General features: G+C 41.0%; 2 protein-coding genes across 2 annotated transcripts in view; both read left to right on the top strand.

Moving 5' to 3' along the window:
* Window positions 1–8,977, top strand: part of map2k2a (mitogen-activated protein kinase kinase 2a) — a 28,052-nt gene extending 19,075 nt beyond the window's left edge. Inside the window, exons 7-11 of the mRNA XM_061888559.1 lie at window positions 3,127–3,340; window positions 3,440–3,504; window positions 3,598–3,659; window positions 7,214–7,259; window positions 7,341–8,977. Of these exons, the coding sequence (XP_061744543.1) occupies window positions 3,127–3,340; window positions 3,440–3,504; window positions 3,598–3,659; window positions 7,214–7,259; window positions 7,341–7,451 (498 nt within the window). The 3' untranslated portion in view covers window positions 7,452–8,977. The remainder of the gene's footprint in view (window positions 1–3,126; window positions 3,341–3,439; window positions 3,505–3,597; window positions 3,660–7,213; window positions 7,260–7,340) is intronic.
* A 9,875-nt stretch (window positions 8,978–18,852) lies between these two features.
* LOC133543302 (zinc finger and BTB domain-containing protein 7A-like) overlaps window positions 18,853–20,021 on the top strand; it is a 38,642-nt gene continuing 37,473 nt past the window's right edge. The window contains exons 1-2 of the mRNA XM_061887787.1: window positions 18,853–18,919; window positions 19,655–19,860. Of these exons, the coding sequence (XP_061743771.1) occupies window positions 18,853–18,919; window positions 19,655–19,860 (273 nt within the window). The remainder of the gene's footprint in view (window positions 18,920–19,654; window positions 19,861–20,021) is intronic.

Here is a 20,021-nt window from a genome sequence, read left to right as displayed (position 1 = left end):
CACAGCTGAGCACTTGTTGCAGGTGACTGAGTCTTCATTCACTTAGTACCGAAATAAGGCAACGACAGCTGCTTCTTTTTTTGGTCAAGTTACTGCTGTGTAAATCAGCACCGGTGCCGTTATGAAAGCGAGATTCGGTGCCCATCGCTCTTAAGGAGTGGGAACACTATTATAGCTACAGTGTATGAGCTACAATGCTAACATTACAGTCACATTTTGACAGCAACATCGCGCATGGTAGTCGCTGAAGATCAGCAACTTGATCAAACGTACAGTTCCCATTGTCTGTAGCTGATAGACGAATTTGTGCCTTTATTTTAAGATGTGCACACTAATTTACAAAACTGTCCTTTGTGAAGTAGTGGGTGTATAAACTTGGCAGGCCCACCTAGCTCGGGGAGAGTCAGAGGTACTACCATGTTCATGGGAGGAAAAGGTTTTTTCATTTTGTGTCGTTCTATTAAAATTAAAAAAAAGTGACTACTTCAAAAAAGAGAGCAAAGGAATGAAGGACATGACATTATTCTCAAATTTGGTGCTCATTAACCGACTCTACAAACATATTTCTGTCACTTTAGCATAAAATAACAGCTTTAAAGGCCTACTGAAATGAGATTTTCTTATTTAAATGGGGATAGCAGGTCCATTCTATGTGTCATACTTGATCATTTCGCGGTATTGCCATATTTTTGCTGAAAGGATTTAGTGGAGAACATCGACGATAAAGTTCGCAACTTTTGGTCGCTAATAAAAAAAGCCTTGCCTTTACCGGAAGTAGCAGACGATGATGTCACCGGTGTGAGGGCTCCTTACATCCTCACATTGTCTATAATGTGAGCCTCCAGCAGCAAGAGCTATTCGGACGGAGAAATCGACAATTTCCCCATTAATTTGAGCGTGGATGAAAGATTTGTGGATGAGGAAATTTAGAGTAAAGGATTAGAAAAAAATAAAAAAAATTTAAAAAAAAGGGCGATTGCATTGGGAGCGATTCAGATGTTTTTAGACACATTTACTAGGATAATTTATGGAAATCCCTTATCTTTCTATTGTGTTGCTAGTGTTTTAGTGAGTTAAATAGTACCTGATAGTCGGAGGGGTGTGTCCACGTGTGTGTTGACGCCAGTCTCTGAGAGAAGTCACGAAGCTGCAGCAGGACAGAAGCTCCGCTGATCTCCGGTAAGAGGCGACTTTTTACCACGATTTTCTCACCGAAGCCTGCCGGTTGACAAGTGGTCGGGAACCATGTTCGCTTGACCGCTCTGATCCATAGTAAAGCTAACCTCTGGTAATCTTAAACAAAGAAACACTGTGTGTTTGTGTGGCTAAAGGCTGAATCTTCCCACCTCCATCTTTCTTCTTTGACTTCTCCATTATTAATTGAACAAATTGCAAAAGATTCAGCAACACAGGTGTCCAAAATACTGTGTAATTGCGCGATGAAAAGAGACGTCTTTTAGCCGCAAGTGGTGCTCGGGTAATATGTCCCGTCCAACCAATATTGCACAAACACGCGTCATCATTCCGCAACGTTTTGAACAGGAAACTCCGCTGGAAATTTAAAATCGTAATTTAGTAAACTAAACTGTCCGTATTGGCATGTGTTGCAATGTTACAATTTCATCATTGATATATAAACTATCAGACTGCGTGGTCAGTAGTAGTGGGTTTCAGTAGGCCTTTAAAATATTTTCCCCTCTGTGGAGTCCAAAAACAAACAATTGCCCTATACTTATATATTACCCATTGGAATTAAAAATGTGATTAACAAATATCCAATTACCCTAACAACTTTTTAGCCAATTACAAGCTTGGAGAAAGTTAAACAATACTTGCAAATGGACTGATAGTAGAGGGAAGTTACTTTTGTATTGAAACTAAATCACAACAACAAACACAACAAAAGTAATGTTTAAAGTATTTATATTTAATGAAATGCTATACAGTCGTCCCTTGCTGCATTGGACTTCAAATGTTTTATTTTTTAGATGACTAAAATAACTAAAAATATCAGTACGACACACTAGAGACCAAATAGATCAGAGCGGGCTATTCAGTATTGTGACCACTGATTGGCTCAGCCTCAGACAGCATTACTATAAAGCAGTGGTCCCCAACCTTTTTGTAGCTGCGGACCGGTCAACGCTTGATAATTCGTCCCGCGGCCCGGCGGGGGGAGGGGGGAGTTCATTTTTTTATTTATTTATTTTTTGGTCATGAAAAAGGGATGTTTTTTGGGTTGGTGCACTAATTGTAAGTGTATTTTGTGTTTTTTATGTTGATTTAATAAAAAAATAATAATAATACAAAATTCTTCTGCGGCCCGGTACCCATCGAGCCGCGGCCCCGGTGGTTGGGGACCACTGCTATAAAGGATTAAATGAGTGGCAAGGTAACTAAAGGGTATTATTTCATGTTTAAGGGGCTGTCATAATGTTGGAATAATTTATTTAGAAGGTCGTAAACAGGTGTTTATGCTATAGCTATGAAGATATTTGATTTATGATAAATGACATACACCTGGGGATGGGTTGATTGGCCCTTCATAGTGTGTGAACGTGAATATGAATGGTTGTGTATTTGTGTTGGCCCTGTGATGGGATGGCGACTGGTCCAAATTGTACCCTGCCTTCCTCCTGAGAGTCTCCCTCCCCCCACCCACACCGCCGGATGGATGGTTGGATTCTTCCTTTGCAGAAATGTATTTATCGCATCCATGTCCGGAACTGATTTACAGCCATATATGAAGGACAAATGTAATTGTGTTCATGTCCATTTGTTCATCTGCCAAGTGACTCAAAAAGTTATGACTATATCCATAATGTTACATAGTTTTGTGGTTGTCACATTTCAACCCACTAACTATAACAATAAAAAAAACCATTGGAAATAACCGAAACAACAACAATGCAAGCCAAAGAAACTCTAAATTAAGTTTTGGAAATTGCGGTCATTTTCCATATGGTTAGGTTTCTGCAACCTTAGTTGCAATTGGAGTGAGAGCAAAAGGACAAAACACAGGGAAATAATATAGACTAATAATCTTAGCGTCTATCGTTTTGTACACCCCACCTGTTCCTCTACATTCTGTCCCTTTGATATATGGATCATGTGTTACCTCAACAGCCGGAGAGACTGCAGGGTACTCACTACTCGGTTCAGTCCGACGTGTGGAGTATGGGCCTGTCCCTGGTGGAGCTGGCGATCGGCCGCTACCCCATCCCCCCGCCAGATGCCAAAGAACTGGAGGGCATCTTCGGAAGGGCTGTTCTGGACGGGAGCGAGGGAGAGCCTCACAGCAACATGCAGAAGCCCAGACCACCAGGGAGGCCTGTAAGCGGTGGGGGAAAAAAAAAATACTTTTTTTTTTCATATTTTACCGTGCTGTACTAGCTTGGAGAGCGTTATTGGATTTCATTTGCATATGTGCTGCAAACAGGACATGGGATGGACAGTAGACCTGCTATGGCCATCTTTGAACTTTTGGACTACATAGTAAATGAGGTTTGAAAAGACACACCAGTCTTACAATTCACAAAGTAACAATTTCATGTATTAGCATTTGTATTTATCTTTTAATTTTTGTTTCTTTCTCAGCCTCCTCCTAAACTGCCACTTGGTGTATTCACTAACGACTTCCAAGACTTTGTCACAAAATGGTGAGTTATGGCATGAATCTTGTACGTACGCACAAATTAGGACATACATAGTGAGCTCTAAAAAGGAGCGTTTGTCACACAAAATGTGTCACCATTAGTTCATATGCAATTGCATTGGATTAATTAAATCCTCTATTTTAGTGTATAATTTGATAAGGAATATTCATTATTTATTTGACATTCATTTATTTAAGAAAATTCAATAACAAAGCATGGCTAAATGTCTTTGGATGATTTTAGACATGGCACAACGAGGACTAACATTTTCAGAAATCTACACACAATACACAAAAGTAAAGGCAAAAAATGATTTGATCACGCACCCCACATCACTATCGTAAAGTATTTTTTTCGTACGGGCAAGTCCGCGGTTCTGTTTTTAAATCGCTACTTCCGGTTTTTGTGTCGGAATGTAAAAAAACATCCGTTTTTGTCCGTTTTTCTGTTTTTGTTGATATGTGCATAGAGATTTCTTTAGATGTCCTCGTGCCATGTCTAAAATTATTTCTGTGTAGGTCTTTGACGACATGTTAGCCAGAGTCATTGGCGCTTTAGTCTGTTTTTTTTTTGTTTCTGTTTGCTCGGGATTAAAATGTGTGTCATTAAGTATCAAATTAAAATCTAATTATTTTTTTAGATGTAGTTAGGCTCTTTTGCCCTGTTTACACTGCACACCAAATCTAATCTGGATCAAATCTAATTGACGTGCAGACACGGATCGGATATTTTTCTCCAGTCTAAATGCTCCAAAGCGCTTCAAATCTGATTTTTTTACATCATATTTGGGCCACTTTAAGATGTAGTTTGAATCTCATTGGATCAGTATAAAAGGAAAATGCGACCTGATTGGGATTTTTATGTCATCTTTGGGCGAGCTACGTCATTTGTTTGCGCAGGCCTGCCAGCGGAAGGGGATACGTCTTTGCAACATCCGGTTACAATGAACAAAGTATTTTTTGGTGGCCAAATTTTTGGTGCATCAAAAGAGAGCATAAAGACATACACTAAATACATACGTACATACATACTTTGATTCTAAAGAAATAGCGATTGCTAAAGGACCGAAATTGACGTGTGTGCTGTGGCATATTTGCTTACATGTTACGTACATTGCGTAAGTTGTTTAAGTACACGAGTTTAAAAATAAAGCTAACATTGATCCCCGCTGATGTCCATGTCTCCTCTACCTAACCCTCATAAAAAGATTAGATCCCTTTCAAATATATTACGCTACATATATATTTATTCATACATTATATTGCTGTAATTTATTTTCTAGTTTAAAAAAACATAAATTTTCAAGGTGTGGCGACTTTTATTCTGCAAAGTAGTAGTCCTAGTAGTGCTTCCTTGTTCAATTACATAATCAGAGTAACCCCCTTTGTTTTTATTTCATCGAATTGCGCATGCAAGTGACGTCAAGGCCACATTGGGGTGCGTTTGCGTTTATACTGGAGTCTGATAAAGAAAATCAGCAGGGAAAAAATCGGATTTCCAAAAAATCCGATTTGGCACACTTTGGCCTGCGGCGTAAACATAGTCTCTCACAGCAAAAAGTAACACTTTGTTTTCAAATTTTATTTTTTGCATTTTAAAATGAAAATCAAATAAACCAATCTTTTTTTTTTTTTTTTAATTCATGAAAAGAAAATTCAATGACCCAAACATACACTGAGCCTGCCTACTAATGTATGCTAGCATATTGGGTGCTATTAACGAAGCAAGTCATAGATAGTGTGATTAATTTCGGACAGAGGGTAATTTGTATCTGGGGTGGCACTTACTATTTACCAAGGCATTAATGGGGGCAAGGTTGTCTAATTAAACTATTACCACATTTTCCGGACTATGAAGTGCACTTAAAATCCTTTTTTTTCCCAAAACTCGACAGTGAACCTTATAACCCGGTGCGCCCAACGTACGGAATAATTCTGGTTTTGCTTGCCCACCTCGAAGCAATTTTATTTGGTACAAGGTGTAATGATAAGTGTGACCAGTAGATGGCAGTCAAACACAGGAGACAACACTACGATGGCAATATAACTCAAGTAAGCAACAGCAACATTTTATGAAAATATAAAACATTACTCGCGGCGCTTTAAAATCTTTTAAAATGTTTTAGTGCGACTTTGGTAAACTATGAAGCCGCACCGCTTGATGGATCGTCGGCGCATTAAACTTACGAGTATTATTATAGTGTATGCATAAGGTGAGACATATTATCTGGCATTTTGTTTCGCAATATTATTCAAAAGCAACTTTTCTTACCTTCTGTTACCTGCTGATCTGTATTTGGGATCTGCATAAATCCTGAAAATTTGCGCACGTCTGCCTTTGTCGTCAGTAGTCGATAAGCTTTTTATTTTTCACTATCTTTCTATGTGACACATCCTCCGCTGTTGCCGTTTCAAATATAAAGTAGTTAAAGTTTTTACTTATATCTGTCAGTAAACTCGCCATTAAAGCGCTAAAACATACCGGTGTAGTGAGTTTACATTATTCACCCAAGGAACTTTAGTTGTTAGAGAGTTCCGGTCGGACGGTTTTTCACGGGACACATTTCCGGCGTTGTTGTTTCCGTCGTATGAGCAGATGCTGCTCCGTTATCATTTACGTAAAGAATGTCTGAATGTCATTGGAACAGTTAGCTCCATCTTTTGACACTTCTTCCACTCCCGTTCTTGCACGTTACAACAAAGATGACGGGGAGAAGACGCTGCCGAAAGTGAGCCACGTAAATAAAACCGCTCAAAAAAACGGCGCATCCGGAAGCGACTGTCAGAAAGTGGCTTGAAGATGATCCGTAAAACATAATCTATGCAACATTGTGACAATAAAATAGAATATATCTTTGTCATTGTACATTGTACCACGAAATTGTAAGCAAGACTAATTTAGTGTACATTCATAATAACGCATAAGAACATTGATAAAAATACCAAGCACCCAGCTCATATGCAACCACCATTGCATGTTATGTAGACCACTAGGAAGTGTTTTACATTTAGAAAAAAAATTATAATAATATGACTCCTTTAATGCCCCTTGTATATGAAAAAAGGTCGAACATATTCATCGGCAGTGCGCCTTATAATCTGGTGCGCCCTATGAGGTGGAAAATATGGTACTTTAGAATTATTTATTCATTTATTTTTTATAAATAGTTCTTTTGCTAAATTAGGGCAATGTGAATGTATATCCACATTAAAGTTTAATACTCAGGACTTTTTGTATGAATTTTTTTCCTGCCAGCAGGAAAAAAATTCGATTCCCGCTTCCGCCATCCTAGTCACAGCCGTCGTGTCCTTGGGCAAGACACTTTACCCACCTGCTCCCAGTGCCACCCACACTGGTTTAAATGTAACTTAGATATTGAGTTGCACTATGTAAAGAGCTTTGAGTCACTTGAGAAAAACACTATATAAATATAATTCACTTCACTTCACTCTCAACCCTCTTAATAAATAGCGAATAGTTTTGTCCATCAAACAGGGCTATTGTGTATGCAGTTACTTTATGATATTGTGGTGTTTACGCATCATGTTTGTTTGCAGCTTGATTAAAAATCCAGCCGAGAGAGCTGATCTGAAGATGCTGATAGTGAGTGCCTCAATGTTCCGATGTTTTTTTGTGGTTTATTGAATTCAAATAATCTTCCATTCCTTTACGGTTTCCCTTCAGAATCACATATTCATCAAGCGATCTGAAGTGGAAGAAGTGGACTTTGCCGGCTGGTTGTGCAAAACCATGGGTCTCAACCAGCCCAGCACTCCCACCCGCAGCACTGAGTGAAAGCCCCCCCGCGCCCTCACGTCAGCACTGCCTTACCTCCGGGTCTTTTTTGCTTGCATACACATAAGTTATGTTGTACATACTCAGGCCGTCACACACCTTTTGGCACTTTTCTCTTGTTTTTGGGCTTCAAACGATTTCTGGCTTCCTCTCATGTATTTCTTCACCAGCAGCAGGGCTCTCGAGTGGTCGCACTGTATGTAAGACCACCGCTTCACCAGGCCACTGTCATGCTTCCATTGGGCTGCAGGGGAGTGGATGTTAGCGCTAAGGGGCTGCCAGTATGTGATTGTTTTATATTAGATGTTCTGTACGAATCTTTTCTATGGCAACAGTTGATGGCTGGTGGGTTATATTTTAATAATTCAACCACTGTGGAGATTTGACACATATTATCTTGCGTAATCTTAATACTGTAGGCTAACTGCAGCAATTTTCATTTACTCACCCATGTTGTCATACGAGCTGAAACGATTTGCCATATTGTAATTACATTTGTTGGGGATGGAGTTGAATGGGAGATGGGCACACCTAGAGTCACTTTTTTTGGTGTACTCACTCTGAGGATCACTTTGTGAACAATGTCACAAACCAAAGAGGGTACTCGCACTATCAATGCCTGATAGGTTTTTCTTTGGTTTCCACTTCTGCACATTAGTGAACAGTGTATCATATGTTTCATTTAGCCGCGTTGTTTCCTCACACATTTCAATCGGCCTCTAATGGGGGGAGGGAGGCACCCACTGCGGAGGCCTGGAAATACTATTGACAAAACAGTGATCAAAATGCATTCATTTGATGCTATAGCATGGTTTATCTTTCTTATTACTGTACCTGTATTTTGTTCCATGGTGCGGATGATCAGCTGGTGTGTTGAAGAGAACCCTCTGTAGTATTGATATGAAACTTCAATCATTTGCTTTTGGTTTTTTGCTGTTACTTTGTCTTCTCTGTCGTTGATCTGTACTTTCCCTACCCTTTCCAGAAGTGTATTTGGTTCCTGCTGCACTGCAAGCTTGTCTCTTTCTCGGGACAAAGCCAGCAGAATTGGACTGTGCATTTGGGGGAGGACTTTGGCTTAAATGCGAACACCTTTTACCCAAGCTGCAGTATAATTACAAACTGACTTCTAGTGGAACCTAAGCTTTAAGCAAACATTTACATAGTACAAAAAAAAAATGGGTTTAGGCGGAGAATCCTAACCCGGTTCAGTGTCGGTTACACGGTGGTGGTGTCGCTAGCCTGCTGTTACTGCTAGAGCGCTTGTATTTTTCCTTGCTTTTTGGCTGCCCTCTATTCTCCAACCTCCACCAAACAATGTGCATTCGTTCAGAGCAAAATGGATGCATCGTCACTTGTATGTGTGCAAATATCCCAAAAAATTACAGGACTATTTTGCAGTCTTAATTTACAAATTGAGTTTGATTTATGTAAATGACAAGGAAAATAGTCATTTTTTTCGAAATATAAAAATGTGTTGGAAATGGTTATAATGTATAAAAATAAAAAAAATATTTGTGAATGTATGTCATGCTGTGGAGTGTGCATTATTTATTTGTAGCTTGATTGATTGATTGAAACTTTTTTTAGTAGATTGCACAGTTCAGTACATATTCCGTACCATTGACCACTAAATGGTAACACCCCAATAAGTTTTTCAACTTGTTTAAGTCGGGGTCCACGTTAATCAATTCATGGTACCAATATATACTATCAGCATAATACAGTCATCACACAAGTTAATCATCATAGTATATACATTGAATTATTTACATTATTTACAGTCCGGGGTGGGATGAGGAGTTTTGGTTGAAATCAGTACTTCAGTCATCAACAATTGCATCAAAAGAGAAATGGACATTGAAACAGTGTAGGTCTTACTTAGTAGGATAAGTAGAGCCAGCAGAGAAAATAGTGAGTTCAGATAGCATAAGAACAAGTATATACATTAGAAATACATTTGATTATTTACATTAGGTTATTTACAATCCGGGGAGATGGGATGTGAATGGAGGAGGGTATTATTAAAGGGTTGGAGTTGCCAGGAGGTGTTTTGTTAGAGCAGTTTTGAGGAGGAAAGAGATCATGTTTTAAAGAAAAGTTTATTGTCCCATTGTAATACATTGTATTGAATCACGTATATTAACATAAAATGTGAAGATTAACGTAGTTGCGAAAGTGCCGAAAGGAAATTGCTTTAGCAAAACCATGCAGACAGCTTGCTTAACATGGAGAACAAATACACTGTTTATCAGTTTTGGTGACCTTATTGAGATTTGGCTAACTATTGTGGTCAAGCGTGTGTTGATACATTTATGGTTTAGTGCAAAGGTACCAGCAAGTGTTTTAGTCAGTATTTAACTGCATTAACTTCATTGCACTTACGGTTTCAATCAGATCGTAGTCTGTCTTTATTCTCCTGTAAAGTCTTATAATTATTCACCAGTTCTCTAAATGTTTCACGCTCAGCCAAAAAGGTAAGCCTTGCCAAAAAAAAAAATATTTGCATTTGAAGTTATTGTAATTGGACATGATGGTGTATGTACTGCGTTGTTTTACAGTAGTTATTTCGAGCTTGAGTCATGTTTTTAAAGGAGCACATTTGATGTGGAACTTTTAAGAAAAGTTTAGTGTCCCGTTGTAATGAATGGTATTAAATCGCATATATAAATTCAATAATGTGAAGATTAACTTAGTTGCGAAAGTGCCGAAAGGAAGTAGCTTATAGCAGTCTACAACCATAGTTAACCTATGACCACAACAAGACAATGTTTTTATTTAGGTTCCGTTCCAAAACTAGTTTATACTGAGGTAATAGTCACTTTGGAGATTTATTTGTGTGGCCGGCCTTACAAAATATATATTTAACAGTTTATTCTGCTTAATTCTAAAGCAATGGAGGACAGCATCACTTCAGTCTTCGACAGGCGGGAAAGTTACCCTTCCAGACCTTCTCTCAGGTACTATTGCCCGCGTCTGTTCTCTTAAATGCTCCCGACAATAGTGGAGTATGTTTTAGAAATGAAGTTGTTTGTAGAAAATATACAGTGACGGTATGATAATAAACAAAAAAGGCGAACTAGCGTGTTCGCTTTGAGGGTTTCGAGCTAAACCAAGCTAACAGCTAGCTTTTGACCTGTTTATCAATTCAATCAAACTTTATCTTTAAAGCGCCTTTCATACATAAAAGAAATGCACCGCAAAGTACTTTACAAAGTTAAAAAAAATCAATCAATCAATGTTTACTTATATAGCCCTAAATCACTAGTGTCTCAAAGGGCTGCACAAACCACTACGACATCCTCGGTAGGACCACATAAGGGCAAGGAAAACTCGCACCCAGTGGGAAGTCGGTGACAATGATGACTATGAGAACCTTGGAGAGGAGGAAAGCAATGGATGTCGAGCGGGTCTAACATGTTACTGTGAAAGTTCAATCCATAATGGATCCAACACAGCCGCGAGAGTCCAGTTCAAAGCGGATCCAACACAGCAGCGAGAGTCCCGTTCACAGCGGAGCCAGCAGGAAACCATCCCAAGCGGAGGCAAATCAGCAGCGCAGAGATGTCCCCAGCCGATACACAGGCGAGCAGTACATGGCCACCGGATCGGACCGGACACCCTCCACAAGGGAGAGTGGGACATAGGAGAAAAAGAAAAGAAACAGCAGATCAACTGGTCTAAAAAGGGAGTCTATTTAAAGGCTAGAGTATACAAATGAGTTTTAAGGTGAGACTTAAATGCATCTACTGAGGTGGCATCTCGAACTGTTACCGGGAGGGCATTCCAGAGTACTGGAGCCCGAAATGAAAACGCTCTATAGCCCGCAGACTTTTTTGGGGCTTTGGGAATCACTAATAAGCCGGAGTCCTTTGAACGCAGATTTCTTGCCGGGACATATGGTACAATACAATCGGCAAGATAGGATGGAGCTAAACTGTGTAGTATTTTATACGTAAGTAGTAAAACCTTAAAGTCACATCTTAAGTGCACAGGAAGCCAGTGCAGGTGAGCCAGTACAGGCGTAATGTGATCAAACTTTCTTGTTCTTGTCAAAAGTCTAGCAGCCGCATTTTGTACCAACTGTAATCTTTTAATGCTAGACATTGGGAGACCCGAAAATAATACGTTACAGTAGTCGAGGCGAGACGTAACAAACGCATGGATAATGATCTCAGCGTCATTAGTGGACAGAATGGAGCGAATTTTAGGGATATTACGGAGATGAAAGAAGGTCGTTTTAGTAACGCTTTTAATGTGTGACTCAAAGGAGAGAGTTGGGTCGAAGATAATACCCAGATTCTTTACCGTGTCGCCTTGTTTAATTGTTTGGTTGTCAAATGTTAGAGTTGTATTATTAAATAGAGGTCGGTGTCTAGCAGGACCGATAATCAGCATTTCCGTTTTTTTTGGCGTTGAGTTGCAAAAAGTTAGCGGACATCCATTGTTTAATTTCATTAAGACACACCTCCAGCTGACTACAATCCGGCGTGTTGGTCAGCTTTAGGGGCATGTAGAGTTGGGTGTCATCAGCATAACAGTGAAAGCTAACACCGTATTCGCGTATGATGTCACCTAGCGGCAGCATGTAGATGCTGAAGAGTGCAGGGCCAAGGACCGAACCCTGGGGAACTCCACATGTTACCTTAACGTAGTCCGAGGTCACATTGTTATGGGAGACGCACTGCATCCTATCAGTAAGATAAGAGTTAAACCAAGACAGGGCTAAGTCTGACATAACAATTTGTGTTTTGATACGTTCTAATAAAATATTATGATCGACGGTATCGAAAGCAGCGCTAAGATCGAGGAACAGCAACATAGATGACGCATCAGAATCCATCGTTAGCAATAGATCATTAGTCATTTTTGCGAGGGCTGGCTCCATAGAGTGATTTGCCCTGAAACCAGATTAAAAGGTTTTCACATTAATACCCTGGTTGACTAATTTCCCCTATTATCACATACCCTATTTCCTTGATTTGCCGCCGGGGCGGTAATTAATTTAAAACCTCTTCTCACTCCTGCGCTTACCAAAGGCATGCGGTAAAAGTAAGCATGCGCTAATTATTTTAAAAAGTCTTCTCACTCCGGCACTTACTAAAGCCATGCAGTAAAAATTTGAGTGTGATGTAAGCTGGGACCTTAAATCCTACTGAATAGCTCTTAATCTTCTTCCCTTTATGCGATTTCAAATTACCGGTATTGTAATCAGCCTCCTCCATTTTGAAAATGATGACAAGGGAAGTGTCACTCGTGACGTCACGAGTTGGACAAGGCGTTAATACAAAGCATGCGTTAATTATTTTGGGAAGCGGGTTTGACCCGGCAGTAATTCAAGGCAGGCGCATACTATATGCCCTGCGGCAATTCAAGGAAATACGGTATGTATGCACTGACACAGATACCAAACACAAACATACACACATATGCAACTATATGGACCAATGATTGCATGGCTGAGTACAGAGGAGACATGTGAGTAAACACTATCATAGGAGCCATCTGGACCAGGAGGTCATCAGACCATGGCCACCTGGACGCTGACACAAAAGCGCCCCCTCAAGAACGGCCATACTTGCCAACCCTCCCGATTATCCAGGGAGACTCACGAATTTCAGTGCCCCTCCAGAAAATTTCCCGGGACAACCATTCTCCCCATTTCCAACCGGGCAACAATATTGGGGGTGTGCCTTAAAGGCCTACTGAAATTAGATTTTCTTATTTAAACAGGGATAGCAGGTCCATTCTATGTGTCATACTTGATCATTTAGCGATATTGCCATATTTTTTTTTAGTAGAGAACATCAACGATAAAGTTTGCAACTTTTGGTTGCTAATAAAAAAGCCTCGCCTGTACCGGAAGTAGCAGACAATGTGCGCGTGACGTCACGGGTTGTGGAGCTCCTCACATCCTCACATTGTTTACAATCATGGCCACCAGCAGCGAGAGCGATTCGGACCGAGAAAGCGACAATTTCCCCATTACTTTGAGCGAGGATGAAAGATTCGTGGATGAGGAAAGTGACAGTGAAGGACTAGAAAAAAAAGACGAGGGCAGTGGGAGGGATTCAGATGTTATTAGACACATTTACTAGGATAATTCTGGAAAATCCCTTATCTGCTTATTGTGTTACTAATGATTTAGTGAGATTATATAGTTGTACCTGAAAGTCGGAGGGGTGTGGCCACGGGTGTGGTGACAGCCAGTGTCTCCGAGGGAAGCCACGTTTCTCGACGAGGCAAGGCAGCAGGGCTGAGATTTTTTTTTCTTTTTCCCTCCACGGAGTAAGCATCCGACGGTCGGTGGCGGCCGGTGGGGGGAGGCGAGAGAGTCCACAGCTGCAAGAGGAACGACGCAAACTCTCAGCTCATGTCTACGGTAAGAGCCGAATGTAAACAAGGAAACACCGGCTGTGTTTGTGTTGCCAAAGGCAGCTGCAATACACCGCTTCCCACCTACATCTTTCTTCTTTGACTTCTCCATTATTAACTGAACAAATTGCAAAAGATTTAGCAACACAGATGTCCAGAATACTGTGTAATTCCGCGATTAAAGCAGACTACTTATAGCTGGGATCGGGCTGGAAAAAAATGTCCGCTACAATCCGAGACGTCACGCGCACGCGTCATCATACCGATGTTTTCAACAGGATACTTCGCGCGAAATTTAAAATTGCAATTTAGTGAACTAAAAAGGCCGTATTGGCATGTGTTGCAATGTTAAGATTTCATCATTGATGTATAAACTATCAGACTGCGTGGTCGGTAGTAGTGGCTTTCTGTAGACCTTTAAAGGCATTGCCTTTAGCGTCCTCTCTCACCTGAAAAGGAGACTATCATATATGTCTCCGTTATCCATAGGTTTATCTATAACCCATAAAGTAGGCAGGCACGGAGCTATTTCTCAGTGTGTTTATTCCAGCCGGCACGTTAATACACTGACACACAATATCCGGATTCCCATCATGCATTGCTTCAAAACTACGGCAAGTAGTAAGGTCCACAAAACATAACAGAGACGAAGCAGAAGAACGAAGAAGAGACATGGCGACGACGAGTAAGAAGTGAAGTGAAGTGAAGTGAATTATATTTATATAGCGCTTTTTCTCTAATGACTCAAAGCGCTTTACATAGTGAAATCCAATATCTAATTTTTACATTTAAACCAGTGTGGGTGGCACTGGGAGCAGGTGGGTAAAGTGTCTTGCCCAAGGACACAACGGCAGTGACTAGGATGGCGGAAGCGGGGATCGAACCTGCAACCCTCAAGTTGCTGGCATGGCCGCTCTACCAACAGAAGAAAAAGTATGCTTGCAAGTTCCAAAATGATTGGAAAAAAATAATTTCAGTTCATCCAGGACAGCAAAAAGGGGAAGGGCTATGCTGCCTGCAAATTTTGTAGGTCAGACTTCTCCATTGAACACGGTGGCCGAACGAATATACTCATTCATGAATGGATTATTATATATATATATATACATATATATATATATATATATATAATTAGATTTATAATAATTATATATATATATATAATATAAATGAAATAAATACTTGGAAATATTTACACCCCACCTCCCGAATCTGGAGGTCTCAAGGTTGGCAAGTATGCCTGAGGCAGATGGCTCATCTGAGGAGTGCTGGAAAATAAAAATAATAAAACTTGTGAAATAGTAAGAGCCATGTTTAAAGACAAAGAATAAAATACAAGTAAGACATGAAGATTAATAGAAAAAAAAAATATATATATATATGTATATATATATTCATCCATTTTCTACCGCTTGTCCCGTTCGGGGTCACGGAAGGGTGCGGGAGCCTATCTCAGCTGCATCCGGGCAGTAGGCGGTGTACACCCTGGACAAGTCACCACCTCATCACTGTACAGTAATTAAATGGTAAATGGGTTATACTTTAATAGCGCTTTTCTACCTTCAAGGTCCTCAAAGCACTTTGACACTATATCCACATTTACCCGCATCTCCCAAAAGGGACAAGATGGCGGGAGCTGCCATGCATAAACACACAACCTATCAGGAGCAAGGGTGAAGTATCTTGCTCAAGGACACAACGGACGTGATGAGGTCAGTAGAATATGGGGATTGAACCAGGAATCCTCAGGTTGCTGGCGCGGCCACTCTCCCAACCGCGCCACGCCCTCCCCCTCAAATAGAACTAAATAAAATCTTGCATAATTAATAGGTGAAAAAGTAAAATAAGCCTGCACTTAAAAACTTGAACGTTCTCTGTTAGCAGGTACTATTACCCAAGTCTCTTCTCTTAAATACTCCCGACAATGGTGCAGTAGGTTCTTTAAATTAAGTTGTTAGTAGAAAATATAAAAAACAAAAAAGTCGAGCTAGCGTCTTTGCTTTGAGGGCTGCAACCAAAATCATGCCAACAGCTTGCTCAGCATGCTTAACGTGGAGAACCAGTATACTGTTTATCAGTTTTGGTGACCTTATTGATATTTTGGTAACCATTGTGGTGGAGTGTGTGTTAATACATTTATATATTTTGTGCAAAGGTACTAGCAAGTAGTTTGGTTAGTATTTAACCACATTAGCTTCATTTCACTTCCAGTTTCAATCAGGTCGTAATCTTTGTCTTTATTCTCCATTAAAGTCTTATAATTATTCACCAGTTCTCTAAATCAGTGGTCCCCAACCCTTTTTGCACCACGGACTGGTTTAATGTAGGCATTATTTTTAGGGATCGGCTATCCACTTGTGCCAGATAAATGCAGCAAAAATAAGTGCATGAAAAATACAACTCACTATAACGCTGAATTAGTGGGAGCCCTGGGCTTGTTCCTTTGCAATGAGATGCAGATGGAAATCAGCCTTTGGCTACAATCTGTCACATTTATATTTTATGTTTATTAATGTGCATTGTATCATGTCACAAAGCTATAACAAATGGCAACTTACTATGAGTGTTATTGTACATCTATAAACAAGCTTATTGGTGTGTCTAGTGGGACAGGCGAAAGTTTAGTCGGAGTAAATGCAGTCGTTTATAATTTATTTAATGTTTCTCTGCTGCCCGGTAGCAAATGCGTCACGAACCGGTACCGGTCCCCGGACCGGTGGTTGAGTACCACTGCTCTAAATGTTTCTCTCTCAGCCAAAAAAGGTAAGCATTGCCTAAAAAATATTGTAATTGGATATGATGGTACTGCTTTGCTTTGCCATAGTATTTTGGGGTCCCACATAGGAGCTGTATGTAAAATTCCATCCATCCATTTTTTACCGCTTGTCCCTTTTTTGGGGTTGCGGGAGCTGCTGGAGCCTATCTCAGCTGCATTTGTGCGGAGAGCGGGGTACACCCTGGACAAGTCGCCACCTCATCACAGGTGTATGTAAAAGTATTTTACAAATACAAACCCAGTTTACATATGAGTTGGGAAATTGTGTTAGATGTAAATATAAACAGAATACAATGATTTGCAAATCATTTTCAACCCATATTCAGTTGAATGCACTACAAAGACAACATATTTGATGTTCAAACTCATAAACTTTATTTTTTTTTGCAAATAGTAATTAACTTGGAATTTCATGGCTGCAACATGTGCCAAAGTAGTTGGGAAAGGGCATGTTCACCACTGTGTTACATTATCTTTTCTTTTAACACTCAATAAACATTTGGAAACTGAGGAAAGTTAAAGTACTAATGATTGTCACACACACACCAAGTGTGGTGAAATTTGTCCTCTGCGTTTGACCCATCCCCTTGATCACCCCCTGGGAGGTGAGGGGAGCAGTGGGCAGCAGCGGTGCCGCACCCGTGAATCATTTATGGTGATTTAACCCTCAATTCCAACCCTTGTTGCTGAGTGCCAAGCAGGGAGGGTAATGTGTCCCATTTTTATAGTCTTTGGTATAACCCGGCCGGGGTTGGAACTCACAACCTAACGATCTCAGGGCGGACACTCTAACCACTAGGCCAACGAATAGGTCACTACAGGAAACTAATTGTTGAAGCTTTGAAAGTGGAATTTTTTCCCATTCTTGTTTTATGTAGAGCTTCAGTCGTTCAACAGTCCGGGGTCTCCGCTGTCGTATTTCTACGCTTCATAATTTTTGATGGGAGACAGGTCTGGACTGTAGGCGGGCCAGGAAAGTACCCGCACTCTTTTTGATGAAGTCACCCTGTTGTAACACGTGCTGAATGTGGCTTGGCATTGTCTTGCTGAAATAAGCAGGAGCGTCAATGAAATAGATGGCAGCACATGTTGTTCCAAAACATGTATGTACCTTTCAGCATTAATGGTGCCTTCACAGATGTGTAAGTTACACATGCCTTGGGCACTAATTCACCCCCATACCATCACAGATGCTGGTTTTTGAATTTTGCGTCGATAACAGTCTGGATGGTTCGCTTCCCCTTTGGTCCGGATGACACAATGTCGAATATTTCCAAAACAATTTGAAATATGGACTCGTCAGACCACAGAACACTTTTCCACTTTTTATCAGTCCATCCTAGATGATCTCGGGCCCAGAAAAGATGGCGGCATTTCTGGATGTTGTTGATAAATGGCTTTCGCTTTGCATAGTAGCGTTTTAACTTGCACTTACGGATGTAGCGACAAACTGTATTTAGTGACAGTGGTTTTCTGAAGTGTTTCAGAAGCCATGTGGTGATATCCTTTAGAGATTGATGTCGGTTTTTGATACAATGCTGTCTGAGGGATCAAAGGTTACGGTCATTCAATGTTTTCCAGCCATGCCGCTTACGTGGAGTGATTTCTCCAGATTCTCTGAACCTTTTGATGATATTATGGACCGTGGATGTTGAAATCCCTAAATTTCTTGCAATTGCACTTTGAGAAACGTTGTTCTTAAACTGTTTGACTATTTGCTCACGCAGTTGTGGACAAAGGGGTGTACCTCGCCCCATCCTTTCTTGTGAAAGACCAAACATTTTTTGGGAAGCTGTTTTTATACCCAATCATGGAACCCACCAGTTCCCAATTAGCCTGCACACCTGTGGGATGTTCCAAATAAGTGTTTGATGAGCATTCCTCAATTTTATCAACTTCTTTGTCACGTGTGTCTGGCATCAAATTCTAAAGTTAATGATTATTTGCAAAAAAAAATGTTTGTCAGTTTGAACATCAAATATGTTGTCTTTGTAGCATATTCAACTGAATATTGGTTGAAAATGATTTGAAAATCATTGTATTCCGTTTATATTTACATCTAACACAATTTCCCAACTCATATGGAAACGGGGTATGTTTAATGGTGCTCAGATTTTGACTGTTACTGACACTGTTTTATCTTACATTGATCACTGTGGTCATGCATAGCAAGCTGGGACACAAAAAGATCAATACCAAACATGTTACTAATTCCCTTGTTTGCTCAGCAGAAAAGCGCCCTCTAGGAGCATGTGGTACTACCGCCTACCGCCGCCTTGTAACTCCTGTCAAAGCCTGCTGCATCATTGCACCCGTGGTTAGTAGGTAGGTGATCTGACCTGTGCGTCACTTCTTGTCTTCTCTTAAAAATGCATTCAGGCCAGCGTCGTTTTTTGTTTAAGTGCATCAGTGCGATCTGCTTTTCAGTTGCTCAAGTGTGGGGGGGCGTGTTTGTACAGTATGTAGGTGGGCGGTTGGGAAGTGGCGCAACGTCAAGTGTTTGAGCTGCGAATGTGCACAGGGGAACTTGCGATAAGACTCCTACTTACTAGTGTCTTCCCTGACAAGCTCACCTGTTGGAGCTTGGCAGGTATTACGTATGAGGAGCGGGGGCCAAACCAGGGAATGCAAAGGGGCTTGCTGGCAGCCCCCACTGTGTGCTGGAATCTGCCATGGCTTGCTTTTGGGGTGGGACGCCATGACCTCAGGCAGTGGGATGGGTGGGTGCGACTGTGTTCAGAAAGGGAGAGATGAGGCGGTTGAAAAGGCAGGACAACCTAATTTAACCTTATACCGCACATGTGATTGCCGCAGCTCCAAGAGGGGAGGTTTATAAAAATAAAAATAAAAGGTTGGTTGACATTCATTGTGAAACCAGCCTGCGGGAAGGCATGGGTTAATCATTTGTCTGATTGAGTTTATGACTTTAGCAAGTGTCCACTTTGGAGACGTGGGAGAGAAATTTCCACTTTACTTTCTGACTTGGCCGTGGGAGGGAGGAGGGGGGAGGAGATGGAGGCTGTTTCTTTAAGAGAGAGGGGTGGGTGAGGAGGAGAGAGAGAAAGGGAGGGACCTCTTTGCCCTCCAGAAACCAGGAAGGGAATTGAGTTGATCTGCTGCTGCTTGGTTAGCGCATACAGGAGCTTTAAGCTGCACAGCAGTAACAGAGGGGACAGCGAGGGAGAGAGAGTGCTCCGGAGAAGAGAAGAGTGGAGGGCTGCGCTAACCCCACAACAAGCACCACCACGGCCATCGCAGGTGAGCTAAAGGCAGCTTGCCATCCCCCTTGCTGGCTGCCCTGGGCCTGTCAAACAGAGAGGGAGCAGGCAGGGGCAGCAGAGGAGAGTGGGAGGAGGAGGAGGTGATGGGGGTGGGGGGTGGCCTGAGAGGAGAGGTGGGTCGCAATGTTCCTCTTTTTA

This window comes from Nerophis ophidion, linkage group LG26 (assembly GCF_033978795.1).
Source record: "Nerophis ophidion isolate RoL-2023_Sa linkage group LG26, RoL_Noph_v1.0, whole genome shotgun sequence".
In the NCBI taxonomy this organism is placed as follows: Eukaryota; Metazoa; Chordata; class Actinopteri; order Syngnathiformes; family Syngnathidae; genus Nerophis; species Nerophis ophidion.
Note: the sequence above shows the minus strand (reverse complement) of the source record. Positions and strands in the feature narration are given on the sequence as shown.